The sequence below is a fragment of the Lichenostomus cassidix genome, chromosome Z (genome assembly GCF_008360975.1).
Source record: "Lichenostomus cassidix isolate B80296 chromosome Z, HeHo_3.0, whole genome shotgun sequence".
Classification (NCBI taxonomy): Eukaryota; Metazoa; Chordata; class Aves; order Passeriformes; family Meliphagidae; genus Lichenostomus; species Lichenostomus cassidix.
In genome coordinates, this window is record NC_139511.1 from 37,579,884 (window position 1) to 37,598,223 (window position 18,340).

The window sequence follows — 18,340 nt, forward strand, 5'->3', positions numbered from 1 at the left end:
CCTGCGGCCACTCCATAGTTTTGTGGAACAAGGAGGCAAGGCAGGGTTCAGAAATGTTTTTGTGTTGGGTAGCCCAGCCACATCTGCTTACAGCAATGTATTGGTAAATTATGCAATCCTTCCATGCCAGGTCCTATCCATAAAGTGTCTTATCAGGAAAGGGTAATAGAGGGGAAGGCAAAAGTACCTCCCAGCTGTTAATGCAAAGCACTAGGCTATAAATTCCTGTCTTGGAAAGGTACCATAATTTATTCTGGGGAGTTTCTGCTATTTACCTGTCTTCAAAACCTGTATACTTATACACATTTTGCGAAGGAAATCTTGAAACTGGAATGAGAAGGTAAATTCACATGAGGACCACCTCATGAGGTTTATTGAGAGCACCTCTTTTCCATAAATATGAATGCAAAAGCTTGGTAGGAAGAGATCCTTCTAAACAAACCAGTAAATTAGGTAAAGAAGAGGGCATACAGAAACAGGGTGAAGCTGTAAGAGCAAGAGGCTGGGCAAATGCAAGCAACATTGACAAAATATACAGGTCACTTAATCCAGTGAGAAGGGCAAGTAGATGGGAAGTAGAAGGTTTTTTCTACATGAAACCAGGTATGCGTCCATTTCCCTACCTGCCCCACATTTTCCCACTTCCTGTAATTTGTGGTTTTATTTCTTATGAGTAATTTGCTCCAAACATTAGTTACTTCAACAGGAGTCTCGTTTGATGAGACACACAGGCTGTTATGACTGGGTTGGGTTTGGTACACAGCAGTGCAGCAATGTCTTCAGTTTTCGCACATAAGAGCCAACAGTATTATATTCAGGAACTACTACGCAGTTCTTGCTTATATTGTACTGGCTTTGTGACTGCTGTGGCAATCCATTTATTTTCCGTTTCATTTTCTGAGAGATGACTGCAATGCACACGATTCACCTCTTCAAGGACCAAGAAGGCCGATGGCTTCCTGGCCTGTATCAGCAATAGTGTGGCCAGCAGGCCCAGGGCAGCACTGCTGAGGCTGTACCTCAAACCTTGTGTTCGTACTTGGGATCTTTACTGCAAGGACATCGAGGTGCTGGAGCATGTCCGGAGAAGGGCAAGAGTCTGGAGCACAAATCCTGTGGGGAGTGGCTAAGGGAGCTGCGGGTGTTCAGCCTGGAGAAGGCTCAGGGGAGACTTTGTTGCTCTCTACGAGTGCCTGAAAGGAGGGAGCAGCCAGGTGGGGTTCGGCCTCTTTTCACAGACAGCAGGTGGAATGACAAGAGGGCAGAGCCTCAAGCTGCGCTAGGGAAAGCTCAGGTTGTACATCAGGAGGCATTTCGTCACATAAAGGGTGATTTAGAGTGGCAGCAGGCCACTCAGGGAGGTGGTGGAGTCACCAAGCTTGGAGGTTTACGGAAAGACTGGATGCGGCACTCAGCGCCCTGGTCTGCCTGACACCTAGGTGGTTGGTCAGGCGACGTTTCTGCACGTACGCCGAACTGCCCCATCCTCACAGCCCCGTCCTGCCCCGTCCTGCCCCGTCCCGCCCCGCCGGGCGGAGGGCGGGCCCGCGCTGCCGGAAGACTCGCGCGGATCGGGCGCGCCGAGGGATCGGCGCCGCTTCCGTCGCGGCGCAATGGCGAGCCCTGGGCGGCTGGCGGGCCGGCGGTAGCGGGCGGTGAGTGCCCTTCTCTCGGCGGCCGGCGGCGGGGCCAGGCCTTTCTCGGCGGCGGGCTGTCCGTCGGTGTCCTGTCCCCCTCGCCCGTCCCTCTGCCTCCCTCTCTGCTCCCTCCATCTTTCGCTCCTTCCCTGCCTGGCCCTGCCGCGGCCCCTCTGCTCGCGGGCTGTGTGCGGCTGAGGCGGCAGGTCTGGGGGATGCTGCGCCACAGTCCCTGAACCGGGGTCAGGGATCGACAGGAGGGGGCTGGGGACCTTCGTCAGCCTGTAGAGAGGCGAGGAGGAGCGAGCCGGGAGCTGCGGTGTGGGGGCAAGGGAGCTCCGGCCCACGCAGTGTTTCCTGCGCCGGTATCGTAACACCTCCTCCCGGGTGCCGCCGAGCCCCAGGGCAGACCCCTGCCCGCTGCCCACGCCAAGCTCGCACCTCCAGTCGTGGCTGGGAGCCGAAGGCGAATGTCAACTTCGACTTTTCTGCTTCCTTCCCGTGCAGGGAGGTGTCGTCATCCAGCCTGGCGGCAGGGTGTGGGCGTTGCTTCTGGGGATAGCTCTAAAACAGGCTGGGTTTAGGTCACTCTGAAATTCGGGTTTGACAGCAGTTTCTTGCCTAAAATAGGAGGCAAGTACACTTCGTGCGTTTGAAAGTTTTATTTCTGCTCTTAGCTGGAGCAGCTGCATTTCCAGAGATGTACATAACTGGGTAAGAATTCTAGTCTTTAGGACAGAAATCCTACTTGTTTGGTTGCTTATGTAGGAGCAAAAAAACTACTTTCTTCTTAAGAGGGGCATAAACACTAAAAGCTTCAGGCCCGTAAAAAGCAGTCACTGAGATGCTTAAGAGTGCCTTTGTGGTCTGCAGAACTTAAAAAATAAATTAGGAACACTACTCCCATATTAAAGGCAGCAGAAGAGCATTTTCTGGTATTCAGGTGCTTGAAAATGCTGTTTACATCACTTCGCAGCTTTTTCTGCGTCCTTAAGCACCTACCTGCATGTATTTTGAAAGAGAAAGTCTTTTTTGTTTGGTTGTATGTGTCTGTATTTAAATCATAAATCATAAAATATTCAGTGTTGATGAGACCACTCCACCTAACATGTTTTAACTCTTCCAGTAGTTCCGCCTTTCACAGCCCATATGGCTAATTGGCCAGCATTGGAGTTAGAGCTCTGTGGAAGTGTTCTGCAGTAAGAACATGGATGTGAGCAAGGAAAGAGGGGTGGGTATGCAAGCAATTCAGTGGCCCAGATGTGTCAGACAGTGCCAAAATAATATGAAGTAGGAGTGTTTAATACTGAGCAATATGAGACTGCACAGTGGTGGTCTGGTTAAGATGTGCAGAGTGCACCTTGTTTCTAAAACATTGTATTGTGTTTGCGTAATGGCTAGGTTGCAACTTAGCTTCTGCGTCTCTGTCTCCTCTGATGATCACAATTTTCATTCTTAACACAGTGAACAGTGTCTACTGTGGGCAAAGAGGAATATTCTGATATATAGAATGGCCTTGGGGCCATCCTCATTGTTGTCTCCTACATAATCTACATGCCATGAAATTCCTTCAAGCCATTTTTTCTGAACTGAGACTGACATAGACTCTTAAAATTTGCTATCTCTCCTCAAGGCATCTAGACCTTAGTGCCCGGAAAAGCCATAGGCCGTCTCTGCATTTTGTGAACAACCCATAGGTGTTAGACATTCTAAGAGAAGAGACCTAGCTGAGTTTTGGACTGCCTTTTCTTGCCTTAGTTCAAGCCAGGGCTTTGATTGTTGAGATTTCCATAGCAATTAGTAGCCAGTGTTTATTGCTTGGTTGATTTTAAAATACAGCTTTTAACTTTTTGATTTCTAGGTGGGAATCACTAAATCAAACAGCAATAACCATGGGAGATGCTGCAAAACCTTGCTTTGCCAAACAAAATAAGGAACAGGGAATTTTGCATCAAGAAGAATTAAGAGAAAGTCTCTTACAGAAAGACTATGAAGTCATGGATGAATATGGAAGTGGCTATAGCAATAAAATAGATACCACCCTGCAAAAGAAAAAGGGAACTCCAGGTTGTTATGGAAGCAGTCCCAGGCGAGTGCCACGTAGTGTTTTGAGTAGTCCAAATTCACTTAAAAACACAATTTACAGTCAAGGGTCAAGGTTAAATGACACCCAAAAAGACCAAATAAAGAAGTGGATATCTGGTGACCACCGTAGTACGTCTGACACCTGGAGAGAGTATCGATCTGTTGCCTGGATTCCTGGGCATGGCAGGACAAGAACGGACTCTTTTCATGAGGGGGAAGGTGCTGGAAACAGAAATGTAAGACGACAACTTCAGGAAGATTTGATGAGCAAAGATGTGCCAGACACACAGAAGGGAAGTTCTGGTAATCATGTTTGTTTGTTTTTACATAGCTTACAGTGAAGTAGCTTCCTACATGTGTTACTGAAAAGTAAAATTTCAAGATTCACTTTTAAAGCAAAAAGCATTTTTGTTCTGTCATGTATTGCCAACTGTTGACTGCACTGTTCTTCTAGCACTCTAAACAAATCGTTACAGCAAATGATACAGACCTTCTTTGTTTTATAGATTGTGTTGTCTTTGTAGTTTAGTTTGTGAGTGGTATGAGTAAGAAGATTGCAGTATCTGTGTAATGTCCCTCTTTGCAGTTTTCCCTGTACAGTTTGATGGAATCTGTCAAGGCTGGTAAGGGATCTTTCAATTAAGTTGGTAACAGGGTAAGATTTCTGGAGCTACCAATGAAGTCTGTAATGATGTGTCTTAATGAAGATTGAAAACAATGCTTTGTCAGTATTGTGAGAACTTAGTACAGCAATAACAAAAGTCTAGCTCTCCATACATATTGAACTTCCCTGTGGGCAGTTGGTACTAATAATGAGAGTATAAACCCAAAGCGTTGAAATGTAAGGAAGGACAGGCTAAGGGAGGACAAAGTGATCAATACCGTAGTATTTTCATTGAATGCAAGTAAAGCAGAAAAAGGAGGCTTCAAAGAATAGAGAGAATATGACTAGATAAAATATGAAAGACTGAAGTATAGATGTGGTGCTGCCAACATGGACCACCAGCTGACAGGAAACCTGTCTTGTTTCAGTTAAGAGTGGGAGCCAAAGATGATAGTGATCAGACCCTCTGCCACGAAGAAAAGCTATTGCTGGTTGATACCAGGAAGTCTAGGAATTAAATGTCCTTTCCCTTGATACTAGCTGTCATTAAAAAGATAAACTGTGAACAGGTGCCCATTGTCTCTCATTGTTAGAAGTAAGCTGCACACAGCTCAACTTCACATGAGGAGAGAGCAGAGTTTTTTCACCGGTTTGTTCTTCAGTTTACTGGATATAGTGAACTTTTTTGTGGGAAGCTTCAGAAACTCACTGAAATAGATTTTTGGAACCACTGACAGTCATACTTGAGAACTTACTCAGGGGAGGTGAGCTACTCATTACAGGAGGGGGCAGGTGTCTCTTAAAATTCGAATAAAAATAATTGGTGTGCAACTTTAATCTTGGAAGTCAGTTTTGGAACAAATAATAATATACTATAATACAATACAATATAATATAATAAATATAAGATAATATAATATACTGCAAGTATTTGAAAGATAACAAAGATAAGTAGTGGTTCGTAAGTATGGATTTGTTAAGGAAAAGGTAAGCCAAGCCCGAATTTATTTTTCTTAAATAGTGATCTGTCTCCCTGCGGACATGGGAAAGGCAGTTGGTAGATACCTCTGTTCAGTACTAGTACTGAACTACTTTAGATGCTCTTATGTGACAGTTCTGTAAGTAAACTAGTGGAAAATTGCCGGGATTAAATTAATGTAAGATACTTGGAGAGCTAATTAGGTAACTATACTCAGAAAATACTAAAGATTTTGTCGAAGTTACAGAAGATCGTGAGCAAACATCTAGTGAGTGTCAATTCTGTTCCATTCAATGTTTATTATGCTATTCTAATGATGAATGAAGACAGCAGACTTATTAATTGTGTGCTATGAAAATTGAATCTGCTGTGGAGCTGCTAGGAATGGAATGCAGAAAAGCAGGAAGGCCAATTAAAATAACTTGGCACAATTGGAGAAATGACCTACATAGGAAGAAATACAAAGGATGTGTAAATGCTATTGTTTAAGTAGTACTATGAACTGTGCAAATTAAGGAGCAAAAGTTATTATAAAGTAGTGTTTTTTTCAGAGAAAAATCTGAAATTGTAGTGAATCAGAAGATGATAATGAGTAGTCAGTATGATGGGGTTGTGAGGTGTGCAAAAAGTGTGACAACATGAAGTACCTTTTTCTGAGTCTTCTGTAAACTCAGTTGCAGTACTCTGCCCAGTTTTGGCACCCCACTTGTGTGAAAAATATGGAAGCAGTCCAGAGAAGTGCAAGAAAATTGTCAAGGCACATAGGAAACAAAAGCTATTCAAACTGTGAACAATGCCCAATCTCTGCAAAATTAAAAGGTTGGGGAGGCATAGTAACAGTCTTCCTGCGTCTAATAAGGCCATTAAAAGCTGATGTAGTAAACTGTCTTGTTTCTTTCCACTAGATGGGACAGAAAAGAATGGGCCTAAAATTGAGCAAGAAAAGGTTCAGATGAGGAATAAAGGGCAAGTTTCTAAAGGTAAAGCTAGAGAAGTACTGGGGAGGTTGTCTGGGCAGCTCATGGAAAAGGTACCTGAAAGTCTTTAAGAACAGGTTAGCTGAGCATTGCTCAGATTTGACAGAGTTCATTTCATCCTGATGTGAAACACAGGCATGGCGTAGCTCACCTCTTGAGGTCCTTTCAGAAGCTTTATGTCAAGTGGGAAATTTACTAAAAATGTTTCTTTTAACATTTGCTTGAAATATTTTATGCAGTTGTTCTTCTCATTGCCTTCATGTCTTTTTTATTGTAGCTCATAAGGAAGTTTACCAAATCTCTGACATAGTGTTTTGTCTGCAGGATCTTAATATTTAACTCACCTTTAGTACTTTATTTAATCATTAAGCTATAATTAGATTGTCACTACTGTACCTACCAAATATTAGAAGTATTTGTTGAATTTGTAATTTTTTTTTAAGTTACTTGCTGGCTACAGAAATAGTTGATAAGTAGGTACTTGTCACAGGCTTTTCTGTGAAGTACCTGTAATACACTGTCAGGCTCTATTGACACTGATTAGTTAAAACTGGAGTCAGACAGATGTGGCACATCTTAGGAATTTGAGCAGAAGTGTTGCTGCAAAATGGAAGGGATGTGGAAGGTTTAGAAGCTCACACTTCTGTTTCTGCTCTCTGGAGATTTTTTTTTAGTATTGCTGCTGCAACCTATTAAGCCTAAATCCTGTTTATTCCAGTTTAAATTTGTGGTGCTGCTGAAAGAAACAAATTATATTATCATTCTCATCCTGGTACTGTTTACACCACTAATGCATGCTGCTTAGTGAACTGAATCAAATAACTGGTTAAAAATACAAAACAACTGTGGTGTTTACCTTTTGCCAATTATTTGAGACAAAAATTGTGGTCACAGGAAAGAAACTTCGTAAATGTATTCGGTAGAGCAGTTTATCTGGGTTTTTTTTTTCTTTTTTAAATTATTACTAATTAAAGCCTCATACTAGGATAAAGGTTTGGGAGTCTAAGGAAGTTGCATAAACTTTCTCAGAAGGGAACTTTAGAAATTCCATGCAGCAGGACATCCTGTATAGCTGTACAAGTGAAAGGCAAGATGTGATCTGAAGTCGTGTGAAAATCTGACCTGTGTATATTCATTCCTGAGATGATTTTTACAGGTATTGGCTTTGGGCCAGTAGCAGCTTCTGCTTCAAAATGATGGCAAAATTTGCTCAAAAGTAGAAGTGATATTTACATTAATTTGTTCCAGAACTTGTCCCGTAGACACAACAACTTTATAAACATTAGTATTGTGACAGTTTTACAGCTTTGCTAAGCAATATGCAAATACTTAGCAAGACCATTCTTTATTCTCTGTAGCTGGCAGTGGTGATTACTTTTTTTCACTTGTTTATTTAATATTGTGAAGGTAGTACTTATCCTTATACTGCTTTATAAAGGCAAAGGACATTATCACCAGTAATAATCCCATGTTAATAAATTGTCATATGTCAGCTTAGCCATGACAGTGCTGTATCATAGTGCTGCTAGCTCTTATAAATCATTCAAATTGGCCTACAATTTTTAATTCTGTCATACTTGTAGTCTAGCTTATTTGTCTATGAAAGCCTGACCAGACTGAAATCTTTGGATAATATATTCTGTCTTTTGATTATAATGACATACAGATACATCTGAGGTAGGCAGTGAAATCTATTGCTTTTAGTTTTTTTGGTTTTTTGCTAGTTTTAACAAAGGTGTCTAAATAAGGTCATTGTCTTCAGTGGGACAAATTAGTTGGTTTATTTTTAGTTTGGGACAAAGGTACTATAGGCTGTGACATTAATATGCACTCATTTTTGTCAGACTTGCCCAGAACAGGTTGGGAAACCATACCAGGTAGGTGAATTGTGCCTACTTTGACTTACATGTAAGTAGAATGTTAATTGGAAATTTTTTTTAAACTGCTATGTGGCAATGCAGTTATTTGACATATTTGTTCTTACAATTCTTTTTAAGAAATGAAGCTTCGAAAGCCAAGAAGATCAAGAAGAACTAGAAAAGATGAGCATGATCATGATGAAGTGGGTGGTCCAGTCATAGATGAATCTGTGCTGTCAGCAAAAGAACTTTTGGGGCTGCAGCAAGCTGAAGAACGATTGAAGCGAGACTACATTTACAGACTGAAGAAGGTACCACTGTCTTTACTTGAATAGATAGACCTCTCCCATTTTTTTTGCCTATAAATACATAGTGGAGGGTACACTTAGAGCAGTATCTCTGATTGTAGCTAGAAAGTTTAGTTACAGAATTTAAGTAACAGTATTGCTGTTAATGAATTGTAAAAAGAAGACAGATTAACTTTTGGGTTTTTTTACTACAATACTGATAACAAATCAAGCTCAAAAAATGGCTTCTCCTTTAGTTCATGGAATAACATCAGATCTTAACTAAAATGCTGGAGCATTGGTTTGTTCAATTTAGTCTCCTATGGGCATTGGGTATGTTCTCCTGTAAAAGACAGGGTAATTGGATGTGATAGTGTATGATTGACATGGTGTCATTCTTCTGATACTATATTTGATGTGCAAACCTTTTGGTGGCAAATACGGAGTTAGGGAAGCTAAAGTGAATGGGTGTAGATTTCAGAGTTAGTCATTCAACTTAGCAAGGATATTGAATGAAGTGAAAGTAAAATCTTTATATGTTTTGAGGGTCTTTTTACTATCTTTGTTTTAGCAACCTCGAAGCTACCCATCAGCAAAATACACCTGCAAATTGTGTGATGTTTTGATTGAGTCAGTGGCTTTTGCTCATAAGCATATTAAAGAAAAAAGACACAAGAAAAGCTTAAAGGTGAGTTAAGCACAAGAAAAGGCATAAACTGTAGTTTAATGAAACCTTCCTCACTCCTCGCTAATGATGATGAAACTGCACTGCTTTTAAAATCATTCCACATTTAGTTTTTACCATGTTTCAATCTTCTTAAAAACTATTTCTTAGTAATACTGATTAAAACAGTAAGCTTGGGACCTGGACTTTGCAGTGAGGAGTAGCAATAAGCAAATACAATTGGTATGGCAGAATCAGAAATTATAACCTCTATGTTGGAGTGAATATTTCAGTTCAGAAATACTGTAAAAATTAAGCATTCATGAAGTATTACAGACTTGTTTATATGTAAAGCAAATAGGTTTGTTTTGGACATAAGCATCGGAATGACTTCCGGCATAAGATCAATTTTACTTTTCTTGTTAAGTACCATCTTCGACTTTCTCTGCCTGAAGTGGACAAAAATATGTCTTACACAGAGTTTCTGTCTCTTCCTCTTTAGCTCCTACCTTTTCACACCTCAAACGTGATGAAAGATTTGGTCATTTTTTTTAACATGCCAAGTACATATATACCTCTGAACATTACAGAAGCCTCCTGGAATATCAGATTCTTTATTGCTTCAAATTACCCACATTATTTGGAAAATCTGTGATAGTGGTATTACTTGAGTTGTTGGCATTCATTCTAGCATGTTAAGCAACTCAAACTCATTAAAACACTGGTCTTACTATCTTGAAAGGAAAAGCAGGAAGAAGAACTGCTGATCGCTCTTCCTCCTCCGACACCTTCTCAGATACAAGCTATTGGTGTTGCTATTGAAAATGTAGTGCAGGAGTTTGGCTTAAATAATGAAGATCTAGAAGAAAGGCTTAACATCAAAACAGTGATGGAAAACTTGCTGCATCAAAAATTGCCAGGTATTATTTGCAATTTTTTTTAACTATTAGATAGGCCAACTTAACAACAAAAATGAACAAACAAAAAAGAAATCAACCAAAACCAAGTCCCCAACAGCTTATGAAATGAAAACTGAATTGAAAACCTTGGGTCTCTAAATTCTAAACCAGCACGTTTAGTTATTTTTAGTTAGTCTGTTGAACAACATGATGTAGCAATATAACCATGTTTCAGAATTAAATCACAATGGTGCTCATGACCCAAACAGGCCTGTAGTAAAAAGTAAAGATGAAAAGGATGTGGGGGAATTTGACCTTCATGATCAGCAGGATTTACCAGCACATGCATGGAAGGCAGGATTTAATAACAGCTCTGGGCTGTTGGAAGACCCTTCTTTTTCTGTGATTATCAAAACTAGATGTAGATTTAAGATATGTTAACAATGCTGTAAAGTAGCTACAGACTTCAAATTAGGCACAATGTAAATATAATTCTTTTTGTTGCAGAGTGTTCATTAAGATTGTATGGCTCCTCCAAGAGCAGATTTGGTTTCAAAACTTCAGACATAAACATAGATGTCCAGTTTCCTGCCAATGTAAGTAAGGCCATTTTATTATGTATGTGTAAGTGGGTTCTAATGTTTGCATCTTTATGTAAATTATATTTTAAATATATTTTACAGTGTGGCAATAACACGTTTTCTAAAAGCCCATTGGGCAAAACAGAGCTGATCTGGTCTTAAAATAGCATTCCTTTTTTCATAGAACAGTAGTGATCAGGCGGTGATCAGCTTTGTGTTTTATTGAAACTTCTTCTGAAAACACTTTAAAAACACTGAAAACACTTACTGTGCTGTAGCAGTCCTGTGAGACAGATGATTATTTATCGTCTCTAACAGCTGGATTAAATGGCATTTCTGTGATCTCATTTCTGTACTGATCCTCGTTTTGTATTGATATATTCACATATGCGCGTTTTGACTACTAAGTTATATTTGAGCCATGAAACCATATTATGTTATTTATATGTGGAGTAATTTAAAGTATTGATTTGTCATGTTAATTGTTTCTGTATATCTTTTCACTTGAACATTGAAGGTAATTAAGGACTTGATTCCATACTTAAGCTTAACTCCTGCTGCAGCTGATTTGACAGTCCCATTGTAAGAATTTAACAATTCCTTTAGGGAACAAAGAATGATCGAAGTTCATAAAGTGCATATAGTTTTGAAAAGCTGTAATTCCAGTCTTTGACATGATGTGAATCCCCTATGTCAGAATGCAGTCATATTTAAGCACACTGAAACCGTAATTCTGTTGATGGGAGTTTTTTTACTGCAATCAAGTCTTTGATAGAGGTAAAAATAACTTTACATACAATTACTCCAGGATTATTTTTTGTCCTTCAAAACAGAGTTCCTGTTCCGTTTGATACAGCTTAATAATAGTCAAGTACAATTAGAGCCAGTTTTAAATTTGGGTAGTAGAAAATCACCTTTTTGACAGGTGATTGATACAAAAACAGCTTTATTTCTTTTATTGACAGTTGACTCAACCAGATGTTCTCTTACTTGTGCAAGAAGGTCTCCAGAACAGTGGTAAGAAAAAATTGCTGCCTTCTCAATTCTATTAAACTATTACTGCTTACTTTTGTTGAATTTCACCTCTGTTGCACAGGTACACCACATGCTATTGTTTTTCTAGTAAGATATGAGACTGAAATATACTGCAGAAAAGAATACGTTGGCAGAACCACTTTTGACTTAGTTCAGCGTTATGGGGGCTAAAGTTCCATTATTTTTGATGAAGTGAGAAATTCCTAGGGGGAAGTTTTCATATATATTATAAGTGAAGATGTCATTACACATGAGGTAGACTCCGCTGCTTTTCTTTCCCCAGCCTGCTCTTTTAGCCATGCATTGTACAGAAAGTAGCCTAAGTTCTTTAACATGTGACAGAAACCCAGTAATGTACTTTCACCTTGTGGTCTCTTCTCTTGTAATTATGTGCACGTGTCTGTTACTGCAGGTGAGGCCATGTACAAATGACTGCATACAGACACATGGGGGTTTTTTCAGGTAATGAATGTAACTCTGGGCATTAATACAGGGTAGTAAAGTTTAAGATCCTTTAAAAAAATGCACTTACTGAAACCAAGCATATGCAGGCAAGAAAAAAATGAAAATATGGGGGGGGTGGGTGAAAACTGTTCTTTTAAAATACAGATTGCAAAAAGTAGCTTCACTGCTTTCTTGCTTTGCTTTATGCCCACAGTTGGGAAAACAAACCATATGGTTCAAAACATGTATATTTACTGACCTATATTTTCTCAGTGGCACCCCCACTTACACTGTATGTACATTTTATCATCTGGTCGAATTACCATTATGGTCTTTGAGAATGGGGTTCTTTTTCAGTCAGATTAGAGGAATGAAGATCCTGATCTCATAAGAAGTTAGGATCTCTGATGTATCTCAAAAGGAAGTAATATTTGCATTAAAGTGTTGTGTAAAGTCTTCTCTGTGAGTGAGAAGATACAGGGATAGAGCATTAGGAGTTTGAGGTGCCCCAGTGGCAAAAGCAGGATAATTTTTAATGAAATTAGGTGTCCAGTTAGCTAAGTAACATCACAAAAACTTTGTCATTTCAGGATTTTAAGTTAGTATCTAAAATTGATAGTTTCGTCTCTCCCTGGCCCACTGAAACAGTGAGGCATCAAAAAATAAGTCGAATTTGGGTCAATAAATGCCACTTAAAAAAAGACCACACTGGAATTTGTACTTTTTTAGTGTTAAAAAAATACATTCACTTTTTAGTGAATCATATTTGGAAAACTGCATAAAGAACAAGAGGAAAAAAATAGAGAAAGCATAGCAAAAGGACACTACATCACATGGGCAAGCCTATTCTTTATTTACTTAAAGCATTGTCAGATAATCAGGGAAAACAAATTTCTTTCTGTATAGTAGTGGCATAACACTCTGCTTTTTTATTTTTCACACTAATGTTGTTCCACAGGTGCCATTGGTCTGTCTGTATGCCTGAATTACTGAAGCCAGCGCTTAACCAAAATATACCTCCTTAACTATACCTACTGTATATATGAATTTTGAAAAGTTCCAGTTTTCCTTAGTATTTTCCTAACAGTGTTTACTGTATGGACCTTATTCTTCCCATCACATGTGAAACGCTTAAATTAATCCTGTGACTCTTGTAAATCATCACATGTACTTCATAGTTCTCAATATTGTATTAGAAAGCTGAAGTTCTACCTGTACTCCTCTAGTTGCATTCAGTTCAACACATTTTTTGTCAATACCATGCTTAATGTGGCTTCTTCTTTTTCTTTCTCCCACCTAGAATCTTTTACGGAAGTTGATGCAGATTTCCATGCTAGAATACCAGTGGTGGTGTGCAGAGAAAAGCAAAGGTCTCGGTTGTCACTTTGTGTGTTCTAATAGTATATAGCAATGTAAATTATATTACCAACACCTGATAAATGACGTTTCTGTACTAAATTATTACAGTTCCATGGATCTTGAAACACAAACTAACACTCATGGGCAAGTCATTCCTAGCCTAGAATAAGAGGGTAAGGGTTGTTCTGTCCTCAGCTGTGTATTTCCCAACCCCTTCAACCATTATGGCTTCCAGCATGTACCCTTACCCCTCCATTTGGGATTATTGCTTAAGCAGAAACTTTCCTTTCTTATAGGTAGTTTACATATCATAGTAAATTACAGATTTCTGTAAGGTTAAGAACAGTTTGGTTAGCTTCACTAGTATTTTAAGAACAAGTGAAAGATATTTTATTTTGCCCATATGATGAATATCAATTAAGATTCATGAAACATTCTATAAAGAACTACTGATAAAAATATTACCAGTTATTTGCTACATTGATTTTTCAGTGTTTAAAAATATTTCATGCTCTATGAAAACAGCATAGAAATTTTTTTCTGGTGGGTGTGGTATGGGAAGACATTTTTGTTTCATGAAGGAAATTAATATTATAACGCCTTCAATTCAGTAACTATCATCAGAAAAAATATTTAGATTTTAATTGTATCTTAAAACACTTGTACAGAAAATGATAATGGATATATTCTAAACCTGACCATAAATCAAATTAGTATTGCATGCTGCTTTTCATGCAGAGATGCTGTCTTTGAGAGGCTGTCAAGTCTTTCCTTACAGCCTTCTGCTACACTGTTCTGTGAGATACTATCTGACCTATGGGTGTTCTTACAAAACCTCCAGGATCTTTTGTTTCTTTTTGGATTTTAGTGGCCTTATTTGTAAAGTGAGTGCAGGGAATGAGAATGCTTGTCTGACAACAAACCATTTGGCTACACTTGGAAAGCTGGAACCTACTATTGTACCTTTAGTGATTGCCTTCCGGTACTGGGCAAAGGTGAGAGTCATTTGTATTTCCGTATCTGTGAATAAATATTGAATGAACTATGATATTATGCCTGTAGTTATGGTTTAGAAAAAAGTCGTAGAAAGACTCCTTGGAAAAAGAGTTGGAATAAAGACATGAGTTTTTATGAATTGTAAATTTTATAAATTACATAATTATCATTAATGTTCCACTAAACTTCAAAAGTGGAATTTTAAGCTTCATTCAGTGGCATGCAGACTGTAAGCATCCTGCTCTGTTACCAAACTAGTCAGAGAAATGTATATGAAAGAGAATTGCTGGTTTCACATAAACTTAATCCATCATGAAAAAAAAAGGAAAAAACTGTTTGTCTCCACTAAAGATGAAAACCGTCTTGTAAATTAACATAACTTGCTAGAATTTGTGTGTCTGAAATTAAAATATTATTTAACTAAAACATTGAAAAAGTTTTGATTTGTACTGTATCTGCTCAAAAAGAGTCATCAGTTTTTTGCAAATGTGCTGTGTACTGTCTTTGGCCAGTCTGCATCCTATGGCTCTTACGCTGAAAACATTATGGTAGTAACATAATTGCAGTAAATATACAGGCCTTAAGAACAAATTTCGTCTGGTAAGAGCTCAAAGATGTCTGAGTTTCTGTCAGTATTCAGTGTGACAGGCTTCTTAACAGGAATTAGAAGAGTATTTTCCATGGTATCACTTGAAACTTTAATGACTGCATAATTTGTTTTTACAGCTGTGCTGTGTTGATCATCCTGAAGAGGGAGGCTTATCACCTTACGTGTTCGCTTTAATGGTTATTTTCTTTCTGCAACAGAGGAAAGAGCCTTTTCTACCTGTCTATTTGGGATCGTGGGTATGTGTATTAATACACTGAATAGTATGAATGGGAAGACCAGTTACTTGTGATGGTACATATAATCTGTCAGCTTTATGCTACTCTGAACAAGCTATAAACGAGCCATTTCTGCAGGATTTAAGATCGTGAATTCATCCAGATTACACCTAACCTTAGTATGGCTAGCTGTAGGGTTGCATTTCACAAACCTAGTCATTGAATTAAGTGTTCTGTTGCCCCTTCTGTAAATAAGGAGAGCTGGGCATTCAATAATGCATTTTGCAACAATTTACTTCCTCATTTCTTTCAACCTTTCTTTCAGACTTTTGAGAACTCAATCCACAAAGCTATATCCCAAAACAGTGTCTCGGAATTTGACATCTAATTCTCCAAAACATAGACCATGGCTGGGGAGCACACTGGCGTGATACCTGCTGAAGGGATCACATTAGGAGTTTACAGCGTGTATTTCTTGAGTTTAGAAACGGAAATGCATCTTGATGTCAGGAGTTGTATTATGGATGCAAATCCAGAATCCAGTTCTCCAGGACACCATTTACATATTACATACATGGCACCCATTTTTGTACTTACAGTCTCGTTATGTTTAGCATACATGTTCCAGTTCCTGTAACCAATTACATGGACCTTGCAGTTAGCAATTTTCTCTAGTGCATTACTCACTCATTTCAAAGCATCTCCACTCTCTGAACTGGATGAGAAAAATGTCCTGTTGTATATGGCCATATGATTAAAAGATACATATTTATGCTTGTCTTAAGTGCAAAGAAAAGGTTGCATGACACAAAATGAGAATTTTCTGGGCACTCTGTTCCAGTGCTTGGTCACCTGCACAGTAAAGAAGTTCTTCTTTGTGTTCGGGTGGAACTTCCTGTGCATCAGTTTGTGCCCATTGCCTCTTGCCCTATTGCTTCCTGGAACAGCTGAGCAAAGTGGATCCATCCTCTTCACACTATCCCTTCAGATACTCAGACATTGACAAGCCCTCTGTCGCTTCTTCTCAAGGCTGAACAGGCCCAGCTCCCTCAGCCTTTCCTCATAAGTGAGGTGCTTCAGTCCTTTAATTACCTGTGTAGCCCTTTGCTGGACCCACTCCAGGAGCTCCGTGTCTCTCTTGTATTGAGGAGCCCAGAACTGGACATGAAACTCCAGATGTGCCTCACCAGGGCTGAGTAGAGGAGCAGGATCACCTCCCCTGACCTGCTGGCAATGCTTTTCCTAATGCACCCCAGGACACCATTGGCCTTCTTGGACACCAGGACACACTGCTGGCTCATGGACAGCTTGTTGTCCACCAGGACCCCCAGCTCCTTCTCCTCAGAGCTGCTTCCCAGCAGATCAGCCCCAGCCTGTGCTGGTGCCTGGGGTTATTCCTCCTCAGTGCAGAATCCTGCTTTTGCCCTTGTTGAATTTCAAACAATTCCTCTCTGCCCATCTCTCCACCCTGTTGAGGCCTTTCTGAAGGGCTGCACAGCCCTCTGGGGTATTGGCCACTGCTCCCAGCTTTGTGTTGTCAGTGAGCTGCTGAGAAGGCATCTGTCCCTCTGTCTGAGTCACTGATGAACCAATTAAACAGCACTGGGCCCAAGATTGACCCTTGGAAGACACCACTTGTGACAGGCCTGAATTTATACCCTGTGCCACTGATTACAATCCACGGATCTGCCATTCATCCAGTTTTCAGTCTGCCTCACTGTCCACATTTCCTGAGTATGCACACAAGTACACCCAAGAGCACTGAGCTCTTGGGAGTTTTTCGTAGAGAAGTATGGGGAGAAGAGAGGAAAAGGTTGGGGCATGTTCTAGACCTGAACAGCTGTTTTTAAACTTGGTTCTACTATTATGTGGGGTCTAAAATTTAAAGTTCACATGATGTTTAGCTCTGTGTTTCTTTTTCTGTTTCCTCTAGATTGGAGGATTCTCATTAAACAAATTAACTAACTTTCATCTGAGAGAAGTCAAGAACGACTCTGTGATTTGGGAGTATAACCCCACTGATGATTCTGATTTGCCGCAAGAAACTTCCCCTAGAAGGGGCAAGGTCTGAACTTTTGAATTTCTTTCTGTAGTAGTCTAGCAGTCATTGCTGTCCTTAAAAGAGCAAAATTTCAGTTTGTGTTTATGTTTCAAAATCGTGAGCTGAACTAAGAGATTGCACTCTTGCTTCAAAGTCTATTTTGCTTAGCTCCTGGTGCTGAGGAGCTTGGTGCTGAGGCAGGAAAATAGAAATGATTTCAAGCTCTTCGATAAGACCCTGGATTTTAATCTGTCAGGGAGAATATAGTTTACAGAGTTGAGGCAGTTTTATCTCAGAATTAGATTAAGCATATGAAAATTATTGCTTCTTTTCTTTGAACTGTTCTTACAAATTATTTCTAACAACTTTGTAAGAAACAGTAAATGGTTATATGTTGTGAGAGTTAACAATTCAGCCTAGACTTGGCTGAAAAGTAGACTGTATGATCCCATCTGTCCTGTTAGATGAGATACACTTCTTTCTTTGAAATTTATAAATTACAGCATAAACACTTAAAGAAGACATGTTTAATAATCACTGTTTCTATTTTTAATTGTTGCTGCAGTCTTTTATTTTGAACTTCTCTATTATCCCTTTCAGCTTCTTAATTGCAGTTTTTATTGCAATTGCAGGAGTAGAGAAGCAATGATAAATTCTGTCATACTACATTACAGATGGAATAAAGGAAGTGTAACAGTTAAACAGTTAAACGTCTGTGCACTAAATATTATTTAAGGTTTTCTTCTGTATTGACAGGTTCCTTTAGTATTTGATTTAGGTCAGCGGTGTTCAGCACATGTTGGTCAGCTCTGGCTTGAACTGCTTCGTTTCTATGCTTTGGAGTTCAATATGGCTGATTTGGTTATTAGCATACGACTCAAAGAACCCATGTCTCGTGAATCAAAGGACTGGCCTAAAAAGCGCATTGCTGTGGAAGGTATAGAAATATCTCTCAACAAACTTCAAAGATCTGTTACTTTAATTTTTGTAAGTTGCTGACTTGGCTGTTGATACTGAGTGTTTCAACTTAGAAACTTTTAATATTGGACTGATTATAGTAAATATTCT

The 18,340-nt window shown here is 39.3% G+C and overlaps 1 protein-coding gene across 2 annotated transcripts in view; it reads left to right on the plus strand.

Annotated features, from left to right (window-relative positions):
- The first annotated feature begins 1,527 nt into the window (after positions 1-1,527).
- Positions 1,528-18,340, plus strand: part of TUT7 (terminal uridylyl transferase 7) — a 33,561-nt gene continuing 16,748 nt past the window's right edge. The window contains exons 1-12 of one of the 2 annotated variants that reach the window (XM_085043011.1): positions 1,528-1,655; positions 3,499-4,025; positions 8,280-8,452; positions 9,000-9,116; positions 9,835-10,012; positions 10,499-10,587; positions 11,538-11,589; positions 13,352-13,421; positions 14,279-14,405; positions 15,133-15,252; positions 17,165-17,296; positions 18,029-18,209. In XM_085043011.1, coding sequence (XP_084899137.1) covers positions 3,530-4,025; positions 8,280-8,452; positions 9,000-9,116; positions 9,835-10,012; positions 10,499-10,587; positions 11,538-11,589; positions 13,352-13,421; positions 14,279-14,405; positions 15,133-15,252; positions 17,165-17,296; positions 18,029-18,209 — 1,735 coding nt within the window. In that variant the 5' untranslated portion in view covers positions 1,528-1,655; positions 3,499-3,529. Of the gene's footprint in view, positions 1,656-2,161; positions 2,352-3,498; positions 4,026-8,279; positions 8,453-8,999; positions 9,117-9,834; positions 10,013-10,498; positions 10,588-11,537; positions 11,590-13,351; positions 13,422-14,278; positions 14,406-15,132; positions 15,253-17,164; positions 17,297-18,028; positions 18,210-18,340 lie in introns of those variants that run through there. The other variant, XM_085043010.1, reaches the window with a different exon arrangement.